The sequence below is a fragment of the Coturnix japonica genome, chromosome 3 (assembly GCF_054131305.1).
Source record: "Coturnix japonica strain WE chromosome 3, WE-NBRP24, whole genome shotgun sequence".
Taxonomy (NCBI): domain Eukaryota; kingdom Metazoa; phylum Chordata; class Aves; order Galliformes; family Phasianidae; genus Coturnix; species Coturnix japonica.
Window position 1 is genome coordinate 44,983,181 of NC_140665.1, and position 27,244 is coordinate 45,010,424.

General features: G+C 38.8%; 1 protein-coding gene across 6 annotated transcripts in view; it reads left to right on the forward strand.

Annotated features, from left to right (window-relative positions):
- Nucleotides 1-27,244, forward strand: part of GRM1 (glutamate metabotropic receptor 1) — a 173,776-nt gene that overhangs the window by 132,106 nt on the left and 14,426 nt on the right. For all 6 annotated transcript variants that reach the window (XM_015858187.3, XM_015858190.3, XM_015858192.3 and 3 more), the window contains exons 5-8: nucleotides 697-943; nucleotides 6,490-6,658; nucleotides 8,438-8,564; nucleotides 13,422-14,352. In XM_015858187.3, coding sequence (XP_015713673.1) covers nucleotides 697-943; nucleotides 6,490-6,658; nucleotides 8,438-8,564; nucleotides 13,422-14,352 — 1,474 coding nt within the window. The remainder of the gene's footprint in view (nucleotides 1-696; nucleotides 944-6,489; nucleotides 6,659-8,437; nucleotides 8,565-13,421; nucleotides 14,353-27,244) is intronic.

Consider the following 27,244-nt stretch of genomic DNA (forward strand, 5'->3'; position numbering starts at 1 on the left):
GTTGCAACCACAAATGGCACCCTCTGGCAGAGCCTGAGCATCAGCAGATCAGAGCTAAAACCTACACAGGAGGAAAGATTTCACTGCCACATTGTTTCTGGTCAGTGGACAGAGACTTGTATGTCTGCTCATGCCGGCTTCTAAGCTGCAGTTATGTAAAATTCCTTTTAGTGTTTCTAACTTCCTTAGAAGTTCCTGTAGCAAACAAGAAATTGGCTTCTCTATAACTTTTAACTAACATAAATAGTTCTCATAACTTGAGAAGTGGTGCTGGCTTACATTGTTTGCTTACTTCCGTTGGAAGGACATTGTTATACTGGTCCTCAAAACCAAAACTAAAATAAAAAATCTTCAAACGTGATGAAAATCCAAACTTTTAAGCAAGTTGCATCCTTCTGATGCTGAGCTGTTTAACCCTTTTTAGCATAAATAACTGCGGAATTAAAAAAAAAATCTAAAAAAAGCGAATTAAAGCTGACAGTTTCATTAAGTTGTGTTTTTTTCTAAAGCCATTTCATTTCACTTTCAATGATTTAAAGATTTCTGACAAATATGTACATGTAAATTTAATCCCCTTTTTACATTTTGTTTACTCTTCTAAAGCTTTTAAGAAAAACCTTTTAATCTCTTACTGCTTTTTCATATTTTCACATTGTTTTCATGTTTATAATAATGTTTTTATTTTTACTATTTTAGGTAATGAAAGCCTAGAAGAAAACTATGTTCAGGACAGTAAAATGGGATTTGTCATCAATGCTATATATGCTATGGCTCATGGACTCCAAAATATGCATCATTCCCTTTGTCCTGGACATGTTGGACTGTGTGATGCTATGAAGCCAATTGATGGCAGCAAACTCTTGGAGTTTCTCCTTAAGTCCACATTCATTGGTGTTTCTGGAGAAGAAGTTTGGTTTGATGAAAAGGGAGATGCCCCAGGAAGGTAAGGAAAAGTTTCATCTGAATATATTATACCAGATACTGGGATGTGGGTGTTGTTACTGGTTTGATTTTCTTTGGCTGCTTTGCTAAAGCATACTGCAAGAACTCTCTGAAACAGAAACAGAGCAGTCTGGGTGAGTCTTACTAGTAGAAAGGAATAGCAATGATAACACGTGATAAATTGATAACTGCAGCTTCTGTTGGGATAAGAGTTACTGTAAAGCCTGTAACTTTTCTAGTGTTTTGGGTGAGGTCAGACTATGTATCTCAGAGATTTTTGTATCTCAGAGATTTTTTATATCTGAGTTAGTAATGGGCTCAGCACTAGGGCTTCAATATGGACAATGCCTAATATAAGTGACTGGAGTTTAATGAAGTAATTGCTTGCGGAAATTTTAATGTTAGGTCTATAGAGCATATCCTTATCCAAGTGGAACTCAGCTGCTCCATGTGCCCCAGGACGCAGCGGTGCATCCATGCTAGAAAGTATTTAGTTTTGCTTGCTGAACTACTGTGTGCTCTCCTTAACTAGTTTCAGATAAATTCAGCTGTCTCAGGATTCAAAGATAGGTCAGGCAGGCTAAGTAATTGTGTTTGCCAGAAAGTACTGTGTTTCTTTTATGTGGGGTCCCGTAGATACCACTTTCTGTAGTTGCTACTGTCAACACCCCCTCCTTACCCTTTCCCCCAGAAGACACAGTGTGCACCCAAGCAGTGAGAGAGACATCAACCTTGTGGGCTTGGCCATCATCTTGATTTCTCTCGTGGAAGACAGCTGACAAATCTTTCCCACTTCACTTAGGTCTGTGGGCTCTGTCCAAATATTTTAAGTGAGGCAACTCCCAGACGAATTTATTTATCGACTTAAAATAAATATAATTCAGCTGCTGGTGCACATGATTCATTATTAACTGAATTCTGCTCAGAGGTTTCTTCATGTAACTTAGTTTTCTTACTGAGTTATTAAGGTGTTATAAAAGACTCTCTCACTCCATCTTTGGGCTTATTGCATAAATGCATCTGAGTGCCAATACTGCACAAAAGCAGTGCTCTGGAATAAACAAGAATTTGCAGCCTTCAAAGAATACTCGCAAGACATGGTGGCCTTAAAGCAACCCTTATATCTATTCCTACCTTTTGTTATCAAAACTGATGAACTTTTTTACTGCTCTTTCCGTTCTTGTTGCATTCAGTAATATATGCATTTAAACAGCTTATTACATTTAGAATAAGAAAAAGCTCATCGATTTGCTCTTGTTTCTCATTGAATACTGCATACTGTACCATATTTTTAGTTAAAATGTAGATGAGCCAGGTCAGATTTTGAAAATAATGGGCAAGCAATTCCTTATATTCTTACACATACTCGTACGTTTTATGCAGATGTATAAATCATATCTTAGCACATATAGTTTAGATAACATTGAGAAAATACTGCTTAGTATAGCTCTAAATTTATTATGTGTTAATGTCCATAAAAGCATTTGCATACTCTGTTTTGTCTACTTTTTAGCTGTGTAGTTTGATGTTAAATGTAATTTCCAATTTTAGCTCAAATCTTGTTTATTATCTTGTCACCTGAGAGCATTTTCACAGCTCTCATCAGTACAAATCCCAGAATTAGAACAAACTGTTACTGAATTCAAAATATAGAAGCATTTTATATTGGGGTATTTTTTGAGAAAGTTTCGATGGCAGAATTTATTCCTTAGTTTATGGCATGGATCGTTTTTTATTTTTATTTCTGCTTCCCTCAACTATTTAGAATTTGAGGAGTTAATTTAGATAATTTTTGTTCATCATTTATATTTTCACAGTTTGGTGAAGAAAGCTCAATCAATCTTTGTTATTCATCCTATAATCCTTGTTCCATTCTGTAGTATTTATGACATGGGCAATATCATGTTAATGAATGATGATGTATATATGCATTGTGATCTGAAAAGCAGGTTGTATCTTTATACTCCAGCAGCAGTTTATACCCATATGTATGTGACTCTAGATTCATAGTAGTGTTGCTGTAGCCCTACAAAGAAAAGGTTTTTGCAGGCAAGTGAATGTAACATACCACTGTATGTAACCAAAAGATCATTTATACTGAAGCAAAATGAAAAGCCCCACATTGCATACAGCACCTGAATAAATCAGAGGTAGACCAGTCTGAAATTGCATGATTTTTCAGCTTTTCTGTGCCAGTGCAAGAAGGTATCATAAATACGCAATACGTTTTTTGAGGTTATGTTACTGTTTCATGTAAACAAATCAACTCCACAAGATGGAATAAGGCAATGTTCCCTCATAGAAGCCAGCAATTGTTTGCAAGATCCGTGTTTCTTTGAGCAACAGTCTCTCATAACCCTTCTTGTTACACTAATCATGGTTAGAAAAGGTAGAGATGCTGGCAGTTATGTTTTCCTGGCATTCATACAATTCCCTGTTTTGAATCCCTTACAGCTCTGTCAAAGCTTAACCATTTGTTTAGATATAACTTTTTTTCTTTTTTTCCTATCTCAGGTTCAATTTATGCTTTCAAGCTTTTATCAAAATGAGATTTGAAATCATGAGGCAATTTTGAAAGGTTTATTTTTCTGTGAGGAATCTTTCCTTTGGAGAACATTTATGCAACACTGTGAAGCAAAGCTTTATCAGAGGGTCACAAATGCAGTCACTTTACTGACGGTACTGCCTTCAGGAAAAATGACCTGGATATAGTTCCAGAAAATAGACAACATTATGTGCTCCCACTACTGCTATTAAGAATATGCTTATAAAATTGCTGAACTTTTGACTTTCACTGAGTACATCCCATTTACATTCTCAAAACTAATCATGTCACCCAAACTCTAAATTGCTGAGTAAATTATCAATGCATAGTACAAACACTCAAAATATATGTGGAAATCAAAATATATGAAGGAATACCAGGCACAGACAGGTTTTATTTTACACATACTATGGCTCAATGGGTAGCTGTTTAGACCAGTTACATCCTAGCATTGTTCAGCTTTGCTGTTTGCCATTATGCCCTCCAGGATATCAAACTTACTGTCAACGCAGGTGTTAATGTCTGTTGAGCAAGCTAACTTCAGCTATCTCAGGCTAACCGGAGTTTATTTCAGAGTATGAGTGTGGCTGTGATCAGCTCACAGTCTGGTTCAACTCAAAAATAAGTTGTTTGTATGATCCCAACTCACTGGACATGGCATTTCCCAATATATGTGAGAGGTTGTGCTTACATAAAAAAAACAGTACATATACTTGTGTGCAGGAGGTTTTTATATCTTCTGTAAATGCAGCTGTATGTGTGTGACATCCAGCTGCGTCCATGATCCTCACTTTCTTAGAGGTTCACAACTCTTGTCAAACTCACTTATTTTGGGATAATAATTTCTAACTTGGACATAAGTCAAAACTCTTGAATTTGTATATGTCTACTCAGGGGGATGGTGATAGAAGGAGGTATTGAAACACTGCATTTGTCCTTACTCAAAGCAGGATTTTTTTATTAAAGAAAAGAAAGAAAGGATGAAGAACTTACACATGTTTCCATAGCAAATGTATTTGTTAGATCACATTCTTCCACTTAAAACTGAAGCTAGGTATCAAAGCTACAAGCATTGTATTACAACTTGTTATATGCAAGACTGCTAAGATCTTGTAGTCTTCATACTTAATTATTTGACATGTAACTGATAGAAAAGGGAACAGTGTTGACAGAAAATATAAGAATGGCTTTCAACCTAAAATAGAATATTATCCTTGAATTTTTGAGCTCTTAACTGATGTTACTGTAATGCTACTCTGTGCCTCATATTTTGGTCAAGAAGAAAACAATCTGTAAAGGCTTGAAAATTCCATTAAGAGAAAGTAAAGTTTTAGTAATCTTTTATTTTCCTTCCTGTACTCATTTCCCAGCTGGTAGTAAATTATTTTGTATTGGTCTAATTCAAGGTCACACTAAAAACCAAGTAGGTTGTGCTTGCTAGAAAGAACCATGTACATTCCTGCTCAATTACTCTTGTTTATTGAATGTACATTATAAAGCACCCTACTCTTACTGCTTCTTGCTATGCTGGAGAAAGCATGCTTTTTTATGTTATTCCTCTGTAAGAGATGGAAAATAAGAATTCTTTTCTATTGACTTTGAAATTTACTCCTCCTCCTAGCAGCTCCTCAGTTAAGAGCCTATTGCCAACCACACAGCTGCAGAGCTGTTTTCCGCACCTGTTTGGAGTTCTATTGAATTCAGTGGTGAGAGTTCCTTTTGCAGTGTGAATCAGTGAATCTGTGCAGTGGCAACAACGTTGTCTGAGCATGCATATTTGCAAGACTGAGATCTAAATATGGTTTTAAGTAGACATTTTTTAAAGTTATCTTTAACTAGAGAGATCTCATAGATTCAGTTAACAAAACTGGACATCCAGAGAGTAATTCTAGCACCTTTACTCTGTGAACTACTGAGTTGAAATTTTCACATTTGAACCTCAACAGGGAAAAGAGAAATCTTCGGATATTTCTCCCTGTTTGCCTGAACCAAACATTCCAGTTTTATTTGCAGCTCATACGTTGTTTACGTTTTATTCCAAATGTGCATACAGATTGGCAACACTCACTATAAACTAAAGAATCTTCCGTCCTGAGACAATCCAGTAAGGAAAAACAAAACAGTGAATTCCAGACTTGTAAAACAGAAAATGCTTTGTGATTTTCAGCTCCAGTGCTGATTTCTGGTTTGCAGCCCTCTTTTACCTACCCTGTGCATATCTGCCACCTAACTCTCATCTTAAGAGGCCAGCTGACTGTTCATCCTCTTTTGTGTTTCTTCCTCCCTGTGCTCTCTCTATTCATTCTCAAATTCTTGCTTATTTCCTACTATGAAATTACCACAATTAATCACTGCTTTGCCCAAAACACATTCTGTTAGTAAAAGAAGGAACAAAACACTTAGCAGTAAAGGGTGTGCATACATATTAGGCCTTACAAATGGAAGGCAGTGATGGAGGAAGGGAAGCAAAATGCTTTTTGTAGCAGTGTTTTATGTTTCCTTCTGTCCCATGAGAAGGAAGTTAATACTGTGTTTCACTGAACTGGATAATGCAACTAATGCCTACAGTTAACTTATGACTTACCAGTTAGTATTTTAACTGGAGGATTACTTCAAGATTCACAGCAGGAGCTATACTGCAGACAGTCTGTACGTAGCCAACAAGTGAATGTTAATTATTCTGGAAAATGGCTGAACAGTGCACCATACAAACAGTGCTTACATGTGAATTTTTAGCAGTTTGCTCTTTGGTGTACAGTTCCTCCTGGGCACATAGTGGTTTTTTTTTTGTTTTTTTTTTTGTTTGTTTGTTTGTTTGTTTACCCATGGTTCTCTGTAAATGGGACAGGCATTCAATAGTAAAATGGAGATGAGACATTATTTACTGCAATTCTATTGGAAATGCCAAAGCGCTTAGTGTTTCTGGGAAACTCTAGTCCACAGTAAAATTTTATCTTTCATATTGCAGGACAGTGACGCTCTTTCTATTTTTTCCTTTGAAGGTATGACATTATGAACCTGCAGTACATAGAACCCAACCGCTATGACTATGTCCTCATTGGAACTTGGCACGAAGGTGTCCTCAACATTGATGACTACAGGATTCAGATGAACAAGAGTGGGATGGTCCGATCAGTGTGCAGTGAGCCTTGCTTGAAGGGGCAGATTAAGGTGTGTGTTAGACAATTTTTGCTGTAAAAATGTGAATTACCTTGCAGTGCTCTTTCACTAAACTCAAGCAATCATCTCTCAAAACAAAGGACGTGTTACTTAGAACTTTCTTTTCTTTTATGGAAGTTTGGTGGCCCTGCTAGGCAGGGGGGTTGGAGCTTCATGATCCTTTAGGTCTCTTCCAACCCAGGTGATTCTGTGATTCTGTGAGAAAACCAAAAGTACAGAGAAACTCTTAGACCAACGTTTTGTTCCTGCCATCCCATGCAAAGGCCCATGCTTTCTAAAACTGCCATAAGCCCTATTTCTATCTCATGTTCACAACAGGAGGTATGGAAACAAAAATGAAATTACAAACAGTAACATTTGAATCATGCTACAAATATTTTGCCACCTGCCGTGTGTGGATGACATAAAGACAAGTTCTATCACTATCAAAATATTATGTATGCTGTAAGTTTTAAACAGCAAGAAGCCCATTCAGAAATACCACCTTAGAAATGTTTTTTTCTTTTTAATTTCATACATTAGGCATATTTGCAACTTTAAAATTGTACATTGCTGCTATAAGCAATTTATGGTTGATTATTTGGCACAGGCTTAGTGAAATACTCCATCAAACCTGGAGGGGAAGCAGTACTGGTATTTACTGCCCTCCAAAACATCTTTTCTCTGTTTGTGAGATTGTGCAGTTTGTGTACATGTATATATGTAAACAACATGCGTACAAAATGCCAGCTACAGCTCCCATTGAAATCTGTTGGACAGTTTCCACAGAATTCAGGAGGAAATGTTAATATGCACACACACAAACATGCACACACACACACACAAAAGCCCACAAAGCCATCATTTAATAAAGCAATATTTTTCATTTCACTTTACTCTTCATATTGATGGATACAAAGATACAAAGATCCTGGAGTGCAGGTTGGATTCCTCCTTTCTGACACAGGCTTTGTTGGAACTCAAGACATCCTTAACCTTTCTTGCATCCCCTGTGTAGTGAAACTAGCAGGCAAGATGAGGAAACAATTTTTGACATTGAATCATTGCACTTAGCAGCATTCACATGAGAGAAAGATTCTTCTTTCGGGGGCATTTGTATCTAGAAGAGCTGTTCTGAACCATGCCCTTGGTCACCACATACTGGTTTTATTTTCTACTAGAACAAAATACATCCTTTTTAGTTTAATTTTTAATTTGCTCATATTTTAATTTCTATCTACGCTGATGTGATGAGCCCCAAAGAAACTCCATTGTAAATTAGAATTTGAGTACATGTGCTTGTATCTGTGCATATATATAACAATAAGGTATATGTAAATGCATGAATCACTCTTTGTTATAACCTTTGACTTTGTTTACTGCTTTTTACTATGCAGTAGATATTAAGTGTTGGCTGAGTGACTTGTCCTGACCTGAACCATCTCCCAGATTAAACCTCCTCTCAAGTTTGATTGGAAATGTAACACTGTGCCACTGTACCAAAATAAAAAATGGTTTTGTACTTTAAATTCAGGGAAAAAGCCCACACTGCAATACCAAACACCAGCACAAAACAAAATGAGATTGTCCTAAGGTATTATCCTTGAATACAATTTCTAACACATAGAGGCAGATACAGAATAAGGACAAATATTTTCTCATTGTTTGCGATGTCCCACACGCAGAAATCCTGTCATATTTTAAACAAAACAGGCAGTACATATTTTTACTGTGGGAAGTTCTGTGCTGTCTTATACAGGATCCTTGCTGAGGGTATGTTTTGCATTCCAGGTGATCAGGAAAGGAGAAGTGAGCTGCTGCTGGATTTGTACTGCCTGCAAAGAGAATGAGTTTGTTCAGGATGAATTCACTTGCAAAGCCTGTGAACTTGGCTGGTGGCCGAATGCTGAACTGACAGGTATGGAGGTGTCCCTCAAAATGCATTCCCTTTTGACAGAGTACCATAAGAATAGTGTATGTTGAAGAGTAAGATGTTAACATGCAAAGATGTTAAAGGAAAAAACTTAAACATAGAATCTAGAGCAGATTAGGTTGAAATTTGCTATATCTTTTGGCTCAGCACAACAGCAGTGACAATAAAGACAGAAATTTGTACCAAGTCAAAATTATGTACTCTGTCTGTTCCTCCTTTTCAGTTAACAGAAGTATTAATAAAGCTGCTAAAAATAGTAATGAATGTAGCAGAATTTGCATCAATTTTAGGAGTGATAATCACAAGAGCTCAGAGCATCATTGTCAGATTGACTTGATACGCTTTCTGCTCATTCTATCATGCAATTAGTAATACTTTATTTGGAATTTCTGAGCTTTCAATAACTATCAGAATTTCGTTTGGTATAAAGCTCATTCTCACTGTGCCAACCACCAAAGGGAACATCAGCATAACCCTGAGAAAGACAGACAAAAGAAAGGGAAAATTTGGAAAGGGAGAGCAAGAATTTGTCTTCCCTGTGTATATGCTTTAAATAAGTTATATGCTATGGCATCATTCTCTAATTTTGCACCCATTAGAATGAACTGCCCATGCTTTCTCTGAGCTTTGCAGTAACCATTACCTCTAGGAAATAGATGTAATGCTCTGATAAGTACCACCTTGACCTTGGAAGCTGCTTTGTAAAGACCTTGCACCATGTTGCATCTGCAGATTTTCACTGCCAGGGCATCATAGTCAAAGAAACTATGACTGTGTAGCTGAAGAGCAGCTGTACAACTTATCGTATCATTGTTCTTTAATATACTGGGTGGCAACTAAATGTTACCACAGCACAACAGATAGGTGAAGTGATGTTAAGTAAATTCACTGAAGCCAAATGAACTTTCAGGGGATTTCTTCTGGAAGGGAAAGCTGTTTACTTCTCCTGCTAAAAATGTACTATAAATGACACACACGCACACACACACACACACAAACAAACAAGTAAACAAACAAAAACCTGGAAAAATTGAGCCATTTCCTATCTTGTTAGGTTTCTTTTTTGTTTTCTTTGCTTTTGTTTGTTTGTGTGTTTGTTGCTTTGGGTATTAGTGTCTTTAAATGGAAAATAAGCTGTGGTCATGTCCCAGATGTGTGTGTGTCTATATACTGTAACTGACTCAAATAGTCCCTCGCCCTCTCTTACTGTGATGTGCAAGTGAACCTCTTACAGCAAGATTTGTCAGGATACAGAGATCTCAGTGATCAGCCTGTTATTTTAAGTTTCGCGTAAATGGATTGTAGGAAGAAGAGTCCTTAAAAATACCTTCCATATGGGTCACAGTTGTGGATAAAAATCTTGATTTTCTAAACTGTAGAAAATCTACAGTATACGGATTTATGTCTTGATTGCTATAAAAGATGAAATTAAATGCCACTGTCTAGGACACCCATATCTGCTAGTGTTAAAGCAGACTTCCGTATAGAACCATGCTCTGTTAGTCTTGGAAGTTTGCAGAATTGTTTGTATCTACCATTCAGGGAAGAAAGCTTGAGCTTCTTTTTAATCAATAAGGCAGAACAAGAACGCGGTGAGAGATCAATGTGCTCTTGAGTGAATATGGTTCAGTGCTACCAGCTGCCCAAAATAGCTCAAAAGGGGGCATGTCAAAATGACAGGCACTGCTGAAAGGAGTTGAAGAAAACATGAGTGCTGGAAAAAATCTCAGGGGCATCTTGCAATCTATTAACTTTTAATGAAACCAGTAAGTGACCTGCTGATTTGTGTTTCTGCTCAGCAAGGAGACCGGGCTGCTGCTGTCCTAAAATTGCAGTAGCATCAGTCAAATGATGGTATAGCCATTGACTCATTTCCTAGAGAACTTTAAAATGGCAGACTGCTTCTGTACAGCTTCTTCACTTTCTCTAATTGAGGGGAAAGATTCTTTTTAAGCCCTACACAATCTACTTTAATTGCAGTCGAAATTATGAAGTTATAAAGAGAAACTCCTAGTATCCTACCCTTTAGCAAAGGGAAATTGAACTAGACATTGAACTAAACAAACTTTGGTTTTGGGCTTTGCTGGGGTCTCCACTGGAACCTTTTACTTTGAAATTCTTTTTTCTTTCTAGTTTTTTTTTTCTTTTCTTTTTCTTTTCTTTTTCTTTTTCTTTTTCTTTTTCTTTTTCTTTTTCTTTTTCTTTTTCTTTTTCTTTTTCTTTTTCTTTTTCTTTTTCTTTTTCTTTTTCTTTTTCTTTTTCTTTTTCTTTTTCTTTTTCTTTTTCTTTTTCTTTTTTTTTCCCACATCAAATATGTTTTTATAATTTTTTTTTGTGTTGTATTAATACCTTGCCAGTGACTGCAGCTTCTAGACACAGACATTAACATCTCACATTCCAGATTGCTTTTCCCTTTGCCTTAAATCATAAATGCTAAAGATGTATGCTGTTTTATTCACAATTTTCCATTACAGATAGACTTTGAAATTACTCAACCTTTTAGGAAACGTGAATTGCATACTAACCTGTTTCCCAAGACATGCTTTTCAAGGTGCTCATTCTTTCCATTTGAAACCAATCTATGCAGCTCAGCATTCCTTTCCTGACGTTAAATTTTACTTTTAAATATATTTTTTCTTGTTTGCTTCCCGTAAAAAAGTGGTCAGTGAAGTGGAGTCAGCAGACACAAAGAACTTCTCACCATAAATAACATAAACTGTACATTTAAGCTAACCTGACAAAAAGCCACTAACAGTAGTATCTTAAGGTCTTGTGCCAAGAAGGGCCATCCTTTACAGATCATAAGCTGTATAAGAACAGGGAATATCAAGCTAGTAAACCCAGTTTTCTTCACTTTAAACAAGCAATAAAACATAATAGGAGAGGAAGTTTTATAAAGTTATTATGAAATGAATTACCTGGGATGCCTTAATGACCTCAGAAAACATCTTGGAGAGTTGTATTGGTTTTGCAGTATGAATATAATTCTGAAAAGTAAAAAGAAAAAAGAAAAGAAAGGAAAATCAATTAGTTTTCTACTCAGGAAAATGATTCATAGTTAAACTGCAGGGACAATAATAGATGAAAACTACCAAACAGCTTTTTGCTAGAAACTTTTAACAGTGAAGCTTTTGCTGCTGATCATCTGCTTTTAAAAATTTTTGTGATTTTTTAATGTATGTAATCTGTAAGTATACTGAGTATCTTACCCCTGTCTCAACATGTTTGCTGAGCCCACTGTCTCCTAGCTGGCAAAAGATCCACCTTCACAGATGCTGACAACCGACAACTGTTTGCTGATATAAGCGGTGAAGGCACTTTTTTTTTGCAGTGTTTGTAACATATGTGGCTCTTGGGGCTTGCTGGTGCACAGGAACTTCACTGATATAACAAAACAGGTTTCTAAAACCTTGCACTGGATAAGCTTAAAGCGATCAATATACTTAACCACATGCTGAATCAGGGCTATGGCTCTGAACACGTTGTTTAAGACCGAATGAGTATGGCTTACGTTGCTAAGCACACATTAAAATGTAAGACTTCCAGCAAGCACAGACTTGCTTCTTGTTAAAGGAAAGAGCTTTGCATGTATTAATCAAAGAACAGTTGGTTCACTTTCACATCAAACTAAGAGCCAATGCTCTCTCTGGGCAGCTGCAGCCAGTGGCCAGAGGCTCCGACTTCTAGAAAAAAGCTTTTCTGTGATTACAGTTCACCACAAAAATACTGGTCAGAAGAACAGTTTCTCCTCACCTCCCTGAATCCAGAGAAAAATTCTTTCCCGTTATAAAATACAACTTCCAGATGCATGCACTATCTTTCTTACTGTTCTTGATGTTACAGGCGATGCATAGTATTACCTGTATTTGAGTAAGACGGTACTTTTAGATATAAAGAGTTCAGAATAAGGCATTGTTTCTGTTCAAATGACATTGGAAGACATTAAAATTCTGTGCCGAAATTTTCTGTGTCAGGACTTTGCCTCAGGCTGACTCTTTTACTCTTTTTTTAAATCTTTTTTTTTATAATTTCAACTAAACCCTTTTTCTTTCTTTTTCTTTCTGACTGTGATGTCACAACAAAATTTTGTTTGCTAAGTCCCAATCTATACCTCAACTTACTTATTCTGTATTGAAAACTGATGATTTTACATTTTGTTATGAGTATCACTGATTTTACATATATATATTTGTCATTACATGGAAGATATACCTAGATTGAGAAGAATTCTGGTTTCAGAAGCTTTTAATTCATACAGCATGATTTCTGCTGATATGCACCATACTGAGGAAGGAAGGACTATGTTTGACTTTTAGCTTAACAATATCAGGACCTTACTCAGATTCAGCAATCAGGCAGAGTTAAATATATTTTTTTCTTACAAAATCATCCTCAGAAAAATGTACTGAGTCTTTATTTGTATTTTGATAAAGATTAAATTAATTTGGGGTGGCTAAAAATTGTCATTCCGATTTGCAATAATCCTGTCCCTGCTGAAATTAAGTGATGGTGCTGTTTGTGATCTGTTCCCAGCGCTGCCTTTGATATACTGGGCTTGTCAGCACATCTTCCAATGAATATTAGAAGAAATGCTGTAAATCTCATTTCTCTTTGTAGCATCATAAGCCAATGTTTGACTCACTCAGAACTGATGGCTATTTTTTTTAAAATCTTTTGTCTAATCTCTCCTATGTTGTGGTTCACTCATTTGTAAAGTGGTCTTAATAATCCATGACATATAGGCAAAAGTTAATGTTTGGATTATACTGGAAGCCAGAAATAAAAGTTCTCTCTTCAAGCAGATAACTTTCTAATACTCTGTTTCTTTTCTGTACACTGCAGGCTGTGAACCCATTCCTGTAAAATACCTCCAGTGGAGCAATATAGAATCTATTGTGGCTGTGGTCTTTTCCTGCCTGGGGATCCTGGTCACCATGTTTGTCACCCTTATCTTTGTGCTCTACAGGGACACTCCTGTTGTCAAATCCTCCAGCCGAGAGCTCTGCTACATAATCCTTGCTGGCATCTTTCTGGGTTATGTCTGCCCTTTCACCCTTATCGCTAAACCCACCACGATATCCTGCTACCTCCAGCGCCTTCTGGTGGGTCTCTCTTCTGCCATGTGCTATTCTGCCCTTGTGACCAAAACCAACCGCATTGCACGCATTCTGGCAGGTAGCAAAAAGAAGATTTGTACCCGCAAGCCACGCTTCATGAGTGCATGGGCCCAAGTGGTCATTGCCTCCATCTTGATCAGTGTGCAGTTGACACTGGTGGTCACGCTGATCATCCTAGAGCCCCCGATGCCCATCCTCTCCTACCCCAGCATTAAGGAAGTTTACCTTATCTGCAACACCAGCAACTTGGGTGTCGTGGCTCCCGTGGGCTACAATGGACTCCTCATCATGAGCTGCACTTACTATGCCTTCAAGACTCGCAATGTGCCTGCAAATTTCAATGAGGCCAAGTACATTGCATTCACCATGTATACCACTTGTATCATCTGGCTGGCCTTTGTGCCTATCTATTTTGGGAGCAACTACAAGATCATCACCACTTGTTTTGCAGTGAGCCTGAGTGTGACGGTCGCCCTGGGGTGCATGTTCACTCCTAAGATGTACATCATCATAGCCAAGCCTGAAAGGAATGTCCGCAGTGCCTTTACCACCTCAGATGTGGTGCGTATGCATGTCGGGGATGGCAAGGCACCTTGCAAGTCCAACACTTTCCTCAACATATTCCGGAGAAAGAAACCAGGGGCTGGAAATCCAAAGTAAGTGCTTGACTGCAGGTACACATCTCTCTGTATTATTTGTCACTCTCTTTGCCATCCTATCTTGGTTGACCATATTTTGCTGAATAGTAAGGTATGTAATGGTTTTTCATCTCACATGTAGCAGAAAAAGTAGAAATGATCCCTTAGACCTAAATTTTGGATGGATGTTGATATGTTGCTTCTCATTTTCTGCACTGCTGTAAAGGTAGCTCTGTATACAGTTCCTTCTACCTCTAGGACAGGTCAGGCAGTGGGAGAGTAACTAACGTTCAAATAAATCTCCTTCCATCTCTTCCTGCATATAAAAGGGACTCAACCCCCTATGAACAGTTGCTCTGAATTACTCTCCAGACTGAGGTACAAGTGCTGCCGTTTAGGAAAGGGGATCAGAAATCCGTGTTTGAGTGGTTGCAAATCGCATGGAGTTGTCTGAGGCCGCTGGGGTTTGTTTGTGAAAGCTGGAGGTCAAAGACTAGTTTGTAAGGTAATGTTTTGTTACAGTCCACTTGATTGTCATCCAAAAGCACCTTTCATACTATACCTATGTTCTATTTAATATTCAGAATTATGAGCAAGTCTCTTAATCATCAGCAGTGTAAACTTGTCCGTGTTCCCAAACCCAGTGTTTGTGTGTAAAGTTGCACTATCGGTGGATATGGGTTTGCATTCTCACCTGTTAAGCTTATTGTTCCCCTTGCTAAAAATTGAAAACAGCCAAACTGCAGCAGAGGGAGAGAGACAACTGTTGCTTCCAACATTTCCCTGTGAGCAGCACTCTCAGTGTTTACGCTTCTTACAATCTTATCCCAATTTCATCTTTAAAGAAGCACAGCAGGGCTAGACATGAACCTAGGCTTTTTTTTTTTTTCCTCACAATTTAAAATAAATATCAAAATAATAAAGAACCAGTGTAGTACTCATTTCTGAGTTTCCTGATTGAATTAAATTCAGTTAATTTCTGTCTCTATTGGACCAGTAGGTTTCTATGAGTGGCATGCACTGGTTTTGATTTTGTTTGCATAAGAACGATTTCTGCATGTTCTGGAGACAGAAGGGCAAGGTTGAAAATAATACCATACAATACAGACAAGTTATTGGCAAAGAAATGAATGGGTACGTATGCAACCCAAATACACAACTCACTGTTCCATGGAGTTTCAACTCCCAAGCCATTCAGAGATAGAGTTGGGAGTAGAAGGTAGTTATAAGAGACCCCCTTGCAAGGAAACAGACTTCCTGTTGTGGTGGACTGCCAAAAACCTCTAGTTCATTAGCTTGATTTCCATGCTCAGATGAAGCTTCATCTGCTTTCTTCTCATTTTGTGAACACTAGAGGTGATCTTTACGCGTCTGTAAGAAACTAGGGTGGTGTGTCTGCAGCATAGTTTCTGGCTAATGCTTAAAGGCATGTCTGTCAAAAAAGATCTATTTAGTATCTTACATCACGAGTGTCTTAGAAACTAATTCTTTGTTGTGCTCACTGTTCTTCTACCTTCCTGAAAGAAAACTATGCTTTAAAAAATCCAAAGATATTATACTCAGAATCCAGTTGGCAATATGAGAAAATATTTCTTCCTTTTTAAAAACTCCGCTTCCCTTCATCATTGTCACTTTTATAGAACAACAGAGCTTACCTGAGCTTTTAGGAAAATTCTTTGTTGCATAATTTTAGCAAGGATTTCTTGACCTCTGCTGAGCCTGTGTGAGTGATATGTAGCCAGGAAGCCCACAGATTTTTAAGGCCTAAAAACTCAATACCTATTTACTATGAGTTTTATTTTTGTCTGATGTCCAGGATCCAGCAGCTTTGCAAAGCAAAAAGATACCGAGAAAACCAATTTGCTAGAACTTTAAAAGAATCTATCTAATTCAAATGTATGCTTGCATCTTTCCTGAAATTGGACTTGAAACAACTGAAACTACCAACAGGAGCAGTCTCCAGGAAATTTTTTTATGTTTTTCATTACCTTGTCATCCCACTTTTCCTGTTTGCACTGATCCTGTGTGCTTACCCAGTGAATTCCAGTTCCTCCTCCTAAATGGAAAAGTCCATTCACTTACATTAAACTAGTGTGTAGAAATGGAGTTAAATTGAGTTGACTTTAAAAATGGAAGCCCGTTTATGTTTACAGGGGCAAGTCAAATGGATATAAACCTTGCACTTGACTGCAGTGTTGTGCAATTAGCTTAGCTAGTGTATCTTTGGAAGCAGAGCAAACCAGCCAGCTTTTCTTTTTTTCATTCCCGAAGTAGTGCAGAAGAATTAACCAGGAAAGTCTATTAACATGGGATCTGTTAGTCAATAGAAAACCTCCCACTACATCTAATGCTGATACAGAGGTCAGAATATCCTTTTGGAAAATGGCTATCTCAGCTGAACTACCAACACACCAACACAGTTCCAGTGAGAATGTTCAGTAACACTGATCTTCACATAAGAAATTTTCTTGCCTTTCCTTATCTGTGGCACTCTGGAGATGCTGTCTGAGGGTATGAACTCTCTTATTTGGTTGAGTTGAACTGTGAGCAGTTTCTGACAGCACTGTTTTAAACAGAGGTGTTTGGGAACTTTTCAGTGGGGTATATCAGAAAATTCTGGCCCCTTAAAATGTTTCAGAGAATTGGATTTTGACAGAAAGGATGCTCTTTGTGCCAGAAAGACTTTTTTTTTTTTTTTTTTTCTTTCCCTACATGGGAATGATGACATTAGAAACTGTGAGGGAATTATACCACAAAAGTTACTAAGACTGTCAAGGTATTCACATAAGTTTAAGAGCATCTCCTTCAGAACCAAAGTTAATGCCCTATAGCTCCACATCGCTCTGTTCCAGGGCAAGTCTCCCCCTTTCTCTCCATTCTTGACCAGCAGTGTGTTCTGGAAAAAAGAAAAAAAGTTCTGACACAAACCCTAGAGATATGCTCTGTATTATTCTGTGAGACAGTTTGAATCTGGGTCTGAGAGATCCCTTGTGAGTGTCGTCAGTACTAAGATACTGTCAGTCTCTTCCTCTTGTCAAATGAATATTTAAATATTTATTAAAAATGGAACAGCTCCATCAGAAGAGAGTGAGTGATCTCTGCTGCTTTTATTGGAGCTGTGTGGAGGCATTTATTGCTGGAGTGTGCTGCTTGGTGACATTACAAGATCCATCCTGTCTGCTACAGGATGATGACATAGCAGCATTTTTTAGGAGAGTCTTTTTCATCTCTTTTCCAGCTGTGAGACTGTAACTTTGTGATGTGGATCTTGCTGTGATCATTGATCACTGAACACAAATGCTACTTTGGTCTGTGAAGGTCAGTCATATTGAAGAGTTCCTATAAAGTGCCTGTAAGAAACAAGGGCAGATATGTAGGAGGGAGAACTAAGGAGGAATGCAGCCCTACCTATCTAGTGCAGCAGAATTGGAAATACATTCCCTACATCTTCACCATAATTGCCTCCAGTACTCTTCTACAACATAAATCACCAAGGAAGTGGTGCTCCTTTCTGGTCTACATGTAGGAAAAATAACCAGTGATACCGAAGATGCCAGTCTTCAGGATTCTCCAGCCTTCTCTAGCCATTGCTTCAAATGGATCCTGTTTGGCACACAGGAGGCTGGAGCAGCATCTCTGGCATTGCTTTTCTATAGTTCACATGTGCACTTCAGATAGAGTTTGAGACTTACAGCAAGGCTCACCTCTTTCCCACACTTCCTGCTAAGAGGGAAATGGAGTAAGTTTTCTGTGGGTAATTAGCTGTAGGTTTGATGGTAATGCTAAGCAATAGCTTTGGTTTTATGTATAAGTGGTTCGAATTCTTTGATTAACAGTCCAGGTCTGGACAGAATTTTAGTTCATTCTGAATCAGAAGAAGTAAGGATTTGGCAAAATAGGGCAAAATTTGAGGTGATGGGAAAGCCAGCTGGCAAAGACTCAGTGTGTGGCCAGCACTTGTTTGAGCCATCTCTGTACCCCCTTCTAACTTTAATATGTCTGCATTCAGTTATTTTTCCTCCAGCTGCCTGAGCTGAAAAATAAATGACTGTTTTTAAATATTTCTAAGCACTTTTTGTTGTTGTTTTTTGACATTTTGTCTGTCCATGCCTCCAGGTTGCTCTCTAAGGAGTATCCACAGTGACCTAAACCAAAGATCTCTTGAAAGGACTGTATTTTTCTCCAATAAAAGGGTTCAAACAACTCGACATCCCCAAGTACATTGTCCCTGACTTTCTGTTTCTGATTTTTATTCATTCTCCATGTAGACTGTGAAATTTAGCTGGGATTCAAGTTTCTCAGCTACCTCGAGTAATACATATGCTCCCTTAACAGGGCTTAGAGAACCATCTGCTTTTCTTTGTCCTGCCAGTTATAAAATTGTCTCCAGGTGTTCATGAATTACTCTTTCTCTTTAAAAAGACTTGCTGAGTTGCTATTTTGCCTTGAACAAGCTGTGATAGTATGCCATGTTTTTCTGGTACTCACTTCACTTGGCAACTCAGAGTCCAGAAAGGCTTTTGGACTTCACCTCTTATTTCAAAGCCTCCCACAGACAAACAGCAAGGGGATACTTAGCATAACTACAATCAGAAGGTAGGACATTTTGTTTCACTGTGTCTGTGGTGGTGGGAGGAAGCAAATGTACTGTGCAGCATGGCAGGAGTTGGAGCTTCCAGAAACAGAGAGTAAATGTTCAACATGTTCAGTTGCAGTCAAATCAGAGCAGATTTTTTACGTCCTTTCAGTTGATCCAAATCAAGTGTCTCATCACAGAAGGAGATGGCTGGGAATATTCTTTTTTTCTCATTCTCAAGTTACTACTCCAGGCAGTCAATAAGATATCTTAAGTAAGGGGTTATGGAGGCAAAAGGGTAAGGGAGAGAAGTGGGAACAGAAAATAATAAGAAAAAAACTTTTAGTGCAGGGAAGACAATAGATTTTGTCCTGACCTCTGTGAAATCAAACAAAAACAATCTCCATTTGGCACAGCTGTGCAGTGAATATTTCACTCTGGATAAAATGCATTGAAAAATCTGAAACAAGAGGGCTTAGTGGAAAACGCAAGGAGAATTAATATTACCCGTTGCATCTTCTCCCATGAAAGAGAATATATTTCTAAACTCTAGCACATGAGCCCAATCTGAGAAGTGTGCAATATGGTGTATTTTCTTTTGTCCTAATCTGCAAAATGTAGCATGCAGCATGTAAGAGTTATCTTTAAATATTTGTTTTACAGATTTATCTCTCATGTAGTTTTATCTTCCAATGGCACATCCAAATAAATATTGAGATCATCACTGAATCTAATAGAAAATTAACTAACTTGTTTACAGTTTAGAATATTAAATTGATGCAGTAGGAAAATGTCACAAGTATGGTGGCATCCATGCCCTTTATTTTTACCATTACAGAACCTGGAGCACACTAAATTCAAGGCACTTTAAGAGCTTTACATTTGCAGTGTGTGCACAGCTGTTCTGCTAAGGCTTTATGGAAGAGACTGTTGAAGCAGCAGAGATGTTGTGATCTCCTGCTAGTTGCAATTAATGCAAAGAACAAATAGGGGGGGTGGGGAGGGTGAAAGATAGTGGAGCAAAATAATACAGGGCAGGTTAGGTCATCTACTTAAATTATTCATTTGTCATTGTATGCTTGATCTCCTCATTAACCCAGCAATAAACTTGTGAAGTCTAAGTCTCGTTTCTGGTGCAAGGTGCAGAGCACAGTGCTGGTCCTCAGCCATACGTGCGTATCTCTATGGCCCCCAGCCCCATCTCAGAGAATCATGACCACAGGGCTGTTGGTCTGTCCCTGTGTCCCCCTCAGAGTATATCACAGGGCAGCTGCTCCTGTTGCTGGGCAGATGCAGAAGTGGCAGCTTTGGTTTGGTTCCCTGGTGCCACAGATCTCATAAGGAGTGTGGGCTGCACCTGGTCCCATACAAGTCACCCTCTATCTCTGTGCTTGCTGAACCCCTTCCCAGTGGTTGACTAGATTCTGTGTGCAGTTGAGTCCTTTGCCCTTTCCTGAGGCTGCAGTACCTTTTGGGGAAAGCATCTTGTATGCTTAAAGGGATGACTGAAGGTTTTAATGCCAAGCATCTCTCTCTCAGCAGTTGGTAAGTTTGCTCGGCTATTTACTGGGCTTAAAACATTAATGATTTTGTGGACACAGTGCTGTGACGGGCAGCAGCTCTTACCCTGTTCTCTCATAGATGTGATGTGAATTTCAAATGAGAAAATTTAACAAACTCAGTCAAGCTGTTCAGTCCTTGTCAGCATATTGATTTAAGTGAATATTTAAAGCTCCCAGAAGACAGGTACATATTTCCAAAGGGGTTCTTAGAATTGATGTGAAAGAATTGGAAAGAAACACCGAGTAAGGGAGTCTGAAACTTAAGAATCTAACAGTTGTATCTTCTAGCCTCACTGCATCACTGTCCTTTAAGTTTGAGAAATCCAATTATAGCTAATAGTGTGACACAACTTGAATTTACATTTGCTGTAATGTAAATGATGTAGTTCAGTCCTAAGTATCTGAAAAAGCATAAAATAGGTAATAAGTCTGAGATGTCGCTTCCACACTTTTTACTTCTAGTGATTTAATAAATGCTAAAAATTATATTCATTTAAAAACCAGACATGGCACATGTGTACACCAAATTATATACCAAGATGCATGCCTGCTTGTATTTGTGCAATATAACCAGTATGGAGACAGAATTTATCTTTTTCTTCTAATAAGGAATAAAGGAAAATGCTGAACGAATCACTGTAAGTTTTTCTTGCCAATTAGCCCACCTAAAGAGCATCCCAGCACATGCATAGCCAATTATATGTCACTCCTAAGACAAGAGAGCACAATCAAGTATCTGATTCCATTGGGATAATTCTCATGAAGTACAAGCTTACATGCAATGCAGTGCAAGACATCTGGCAGTTTAGGCTTATTTCTCCAGTTTTCCTCCTATAATCAAGCAGAGGGTAGCCAAGGTCACACTGAAAAGAAATAAATTATAGAAATGTTGAGGTGAGATTCTTCTGTAGCCTCCTAGTAAGGGCAGTGAGCATAGTCTTTCCTCCCTCCCTCCACCAACCCTCTTCCAGACAAAACCCAAGTAATACTGAATTAATGTACAGGGCAGTGTATCTGTACTCTGGGACCCAGCCATACTTCTGCTTCTTCTTCATCACTGGTTTTATTTGGGTATTCCCTTTAGGTGAAAGGGCTGTTGTGTAAGATTTTACATCATTCTCTCTCTTTCTCAGAATCGTCTGTTCCTGGGCTTTTGCCACTGTCTTTTCATGGCTATTCTTTACTCTGCTCTTCCAGGGAATTTTAACAGGAAATAAACCCAAGGAATGATCTCTGAATGGTTCTTACCAAAAGAGTAATGGGGATCTTCTAAATACAGCACCATTTTTTTGCTGCAACACCTCTTTTGCTGCTGTCAGGATGCAGAATCATAAAAATGTTTTACTTTGGGGCACTGCTGTAGCACCACATAGCTTTTATAATGAATCCTAATACATGAATGCAACAATGCATAGATGCCTAGTTATGTCAGAGGAGAACTTTATGGTTATGTACCACTTTCTCTGCTTCCTGACATAAGGGGAGCGAACACACTACTACAGAAAGCCTAAGAGAGGCTGGAATTTTTCATGGCATAAAACACAAGAGTAGGAACACCACTTGTAATTCAATTTCTTGCTTGACTGGATCACTTATTACATTTCCTTGTATTTTTGAATTTATGTATATTATTTATTGCATTTTTATTCTGAATTGCTGTCAAAACAATCCAGCTAGGATGCTATAAAATGCACCAACTCAATAGTGAGTTATAAAAACAATTGTCTTAGCATGTAGGTATAAGCAAATGCTATTTATCTGTTTAGCACCATTATCTCACGTTGTTTTGATCAGAATTCTCTCTATAAGAACAATAAGGAAGGAATCTTATCCTGTTTGGAGTGTGAAATAAATAAGTGTTGAAGGCTGCATCCTGTTAAGTACTCAAAAGCCTGGATATTTCCTTACACTACCTGTATTATGCTCCAGCTCCCACAACAGCATACTTAGGACAAAAAGGTCTTAGATTGGAAGATATGAAATAGCATTTTAAAAGTGCAATTACCATTTATTTACTTCATTTACCTTTTTTGTGTTTTTAATGGGAACAGAATAAAGAATTAACATGAAAAGTCTCTGAGAGGCTGCTTTAAGTCAACATGGTATTTTACCTCCTTTGTACCTTCAGCAAAGGTATGATGTGTCAGCTGTGTGCTTCAGTTATTCACTTTCTGTCAGCAGCAAATAGAGCCGTGAAATTTCATGAACACATAATAGTTCACGTACAGTTACTGGCAAGAATAAACACGGGATATTTTGTAAGTGTTTGTTCTGTGGGGATCTCTGAGCCTTGTGAGTTCATACAGCTCTGAGCTAACTTAGAGGTGAAAAATAACTCAGGTACCAAAGGATGTACGCCTTTCTCTCTCAGGTATTCTCTGGATGAGGTAAAGATATAAAGAGATACAGGCACTGTAAACTCTTATATGCAGATAAAGCAGTGTTGTTATTTTTTTTTCCCCTAAAGTTAAGATGTAGTCTGAAAGGTATTCTTGATTCATACTGAGAATTCAGTGCACAGTTGCTAGTGTGAAATGCAAAACTGCTGTTAATTTATTTAATCCTTTTTTTGTACCTGGGGACACCAAAGTACATGTTCCAAAGAGGGCAGTGCTTTTTTATGTCACCTCTTTCTCTGATGTGTAAGGGATCTCGCATTCTGACTTGTCTACCAAGATCATGCCTGCCTGCAGTGAGCACCTCCTTAGCTCAGGGCTACCCCACATAATCAAATGTTGCAAGCCAAACTGCAGATGCCACAGACTCCTGGTGACAGAGCACCTGGTTTTCAGCAAACCTTTGTAAATTTAGGTGAGGCATAAGCCCAGAGAGAGACAATGGTCTGTCTCAGATAATGAACTAGAATTCCTTGGTCAGGCATGCATAGTCTTCCACACAGTTAGAAAGAAAATCTTCTGAGCAGGACTTAGTACTGATTATAAAATATTAGTCTCTATATTACTGTATGTTTCATTAGAGAAACATTTTTGAAGCCCTTGGTGGAAAATACCAACATATACGTTTTTGTGTGCTGTGTGACAAAGCCCACACGTTGACTTGATAGTCAGCTGCACATTAACCAGACACTTTCCACAGAATACTCTAAAAAATACAGGCACTTTTATTTACAAATGCCTGTGTGACCTCCTCCAACATTAAATGCCATCCAGAATGTTTACATTCCTTATGTTCATGGAGCACAGATGGAGATGCAGAACCTGGTACTTGTTATGTTGTGTGGCAAAGCCGAGGCTGACTCCTGCTACACTGTTCCAAAATCTGGATGTATCCTTTACTAAATGCCTGCGCCACTGCTGTTATCTCTGAAGAGAACAAAAAGTTGTTCTGTTTTTGTTTGGTGTTTTGAGAGTTTGGAAACAGAAAAATGAGGAATTTCAAAATCTCCATCTTTGCTTCCTGCTTGACTTTGTTATTTTTTTAGCCAGTAGGGTTGTATGTGTTTTTCACCCATCTCCTGATACAGTTTTCCATCTGCCCTAAGTGCACTAAGTACCGTTCACATTCAGAGCAGAGATGTGATCACGTTCTTTTATGTTCTCCCTGTTATTAGATCAGCATCATCAGAACTCCAAATGGGCAAAATTAGCATTACCAGATATTTGCTGGGGATTTCCAGTCCCAGCTCTGGAATTCTGCAGAACAGACATTCACTGTCAAAGCATTAGTAATAATTGTGGCCAACTATGTGGTTTATGTCCCCTTAGCTTCCTACAGGACTCTAAGAAACATTAAATGTGGGCTGAAAAGGAAAGCAAATAAACTGTATCAATAGAATATTCTGTCTCCATGCTGGAGTTGTTAAAGGGCATTTAATTCCAAAATAGCAAGTCAGCTAATTCTTCAAAGCATATGTGTTCTCTGGTATTAAGCTTCCCACACCTGATAAGCATAGGTTAAAAGACATTATCACTATAAGCAGCAAACAATTGTGCAGGCTAGAAGTAATCACACTATTTGCCACTTTAAAGCCCACTTGAAAACTAAAAGCTCCAGGATCCTTATAACTGCATTAAAAACAATTTACCATCTCTAGCTTATTGCTTCAGCTATCTTTTCTTAAGCTGTTTCCCCTTCTCTGTTCTGCAGCTCTTTCTTTGTGATGTGCGGGATGTGTTTTTCTTCCAGCTTACAAAATTAACCTTACAGAAGAAAAAAACAAAAACAACACCGAATCATTGTCTGGTGGTTTGTCCTTCAGCTCAGTCTCATCGAGGTCGGATAAACACTGATGTCAGCACCAGGGAGGCTGTCTCTAGTTTGGGAAACGGGGTGTGAGTTGTCCCTTTCAGCAGCAAGCTGTTAGATTAGCTCAGCTCTGTTGCGGCACCACAGCTGGAGATGTCAAAGCTGATCTTAACCTCTAGCAAAACAAGTGCCCCCAATCTGATTCTGGCAGCTTTTTGCTAGTCGATGGCTTGCTGCTGTTTGCAGTTTCACTCCGATCAGTCCCAGGTTTCCCCAGAGAATCACAAGCTCAGTGTAAATGCCCATCTGTGAGCTGCCTTACAGCTGGAACATTCCCCTCCTTTGGACCTAGCAGAGCATTTGCAAACTGTAAATCTTTCCTTATTCACAGTGTGTTATAGCCTGGAATTTCTGCTTTTGATGCTTTCTTGCTTCACGCTCTGGTTAGGCTTTCATTCCACTTCCGCAGACTGTGTCCTTTTCAAGTTCTCTTTTGGCCATTTCTTTCTATGGCACAAGCTAGATCATTTCAGATGGTTTGGTCCAGGCATTTTGGGTTGGCTTACAAGCCTTATATCCCCAGATTAAGGGCTACTCAGAAACTGGAACTTACTCCCCATTAGCATCTGCATCTTAAATCCCCTAAGCCAGCCAACTAACCAGAAGCTAAATAGCAAAATATCCCCAAATCAGCCAATACAACCACCAACGAAAGAAAAATAGCACAAATCCCAGTGTCTTCACAGTCCCCAAGCCCCTAAATTAATCTATCTTGAACAGACTTAGGACTGACAAGGAATGTGCAGAAGAAGCCTGATGAGCAGGTCAAGCATGTAGGAAGTGCCCCCATCTCTGCACCCCAGAAACAGGTTGAAGCTGTGGAAGTGCAGGGACAGGCCAGCAGATCTGCAAGGTTCTCAGGGGTTTGTATGGGCACAGGCTGGGCTCACAGGTGTTCAACAGGGGTTCAGGTGGATGTGAAGTGTGGTCCCAGGGATATAAGCAGTCCCCAGGCAGCAAGCAGTCCTCCTTTACTTTCTCATGTTCTCCAAGACCTCATATATACACAAAGCTCAGCTTTTAGGTTTATATCTTACCTCAGAAATGCTTCCTGCTGCTATCCTGGACAGCCAAGAGATTTACATGTGGCTCCTTTGGGCTATCATAGCCTGTAAATCCACAAATGCTTTAAGCTATTCTAAGCCAGAAATGACACCCAAAGCCTTCTTTACGCCACATCACCCTTTCACTTACACAGGAAGGAGTGCCTGGCTGCGGTGAACTGTAGCAGGGAACTGATCTTTCCTCCTGCTTTTTTAGGCTCAGTTGTGATCTATATTAGTTGTCCCCATCATACTCTGCCAGTTCATTGAGCAATTGCACCCAAGGCTGTGCTGGCGCAGAGGGGCAGGTTGAGCTGGATGTCCTCCCAGGCACACAGCTGGCTTGTGCTGGCCTGCAGTGATACCAGGGGCAGCCTTAGCTGTGTCTCTGCTGTGAAGCTCTATTGAGTTGCTCTGAGCATCCTGCTGGGACTGCCCAGTGACCCTTCTGCCCTCTTCAGCAGATGCCCACACTTCAGAAAAATCCCTCCCACTCCACAGTCCTCTGTGGGTAATAATTACCTGCACGTCTCACTGTGCCTGGCAAGGTCAAATGACTCTATGAGCTCCCTTCTACTTACAGCTCTCTCTGCTCCACAGCAATTAATGATTTCTTTCCCAAAACTGCCACTGACCAATTGGTTAGGATAATTAAGTTAAAGCTCAGAGCAATTATTTCTAACCTTCTGTTTCAAAAATTAATTTGTTCTGAAAACCTGTCTATCTTCCTGACTTCATCTATTGCTTTAATGACATATATTGCAGAATTCTTCTGTCAGATCCTGCCTCCTACAAAAGGTATTGAAATTCAAGTCTTCTTTTAGGAGGAGAAGGACACAGTCTTGCATTTTTATTTTTTTTAAATGATATCTTTTGATCCAGCCATGACAACCATACGTAAGACCTGAGCTCTCAAGGACACAAACATCAGAGGTTGAACATGCTCCTACTGAGAAAGAAGCTGGATTTAGAAAGACAGAGAATTTGGGGTGTGTGTTCTGTTGTGCAATTATTGATCCAATTCTATGTACAGAGTACTTTTACTTTCCCAGTCACCCTGTAGGCTGCCAGGGAGTCAAGGAAGGAAGCAGCAGGCTGGAAGGTTTGTGCTGTAGCTGAGCTGCTTCTGGAGTTGAGGAGGGCAGGCAGTCTGAATGCTGGAGCAGGAGCTTCACTAATCTGCCACAGGACAGGTGGCACAGGGTTTTTCCCCTCCTGCAGTGAGGCTAAGGGTTGTACATAAATTATTAAAAACTAAGAAATGTATCAGCATGTTGCCCTTGTCGTTTCTCTTGTGTCCCCTTCCCTTGCTATCTTCCTAATGTAATTGATGTTCGCTATTTTCATATTAGATTGCATAAAACCCGAGAATGTGCTTTCCTTTGTTTTTGACTATGGAAAATATATAAGCCTTTCTTACAGCTCAGACAACATCTAGCATGGAAGATCTCTGACTGTGGCTT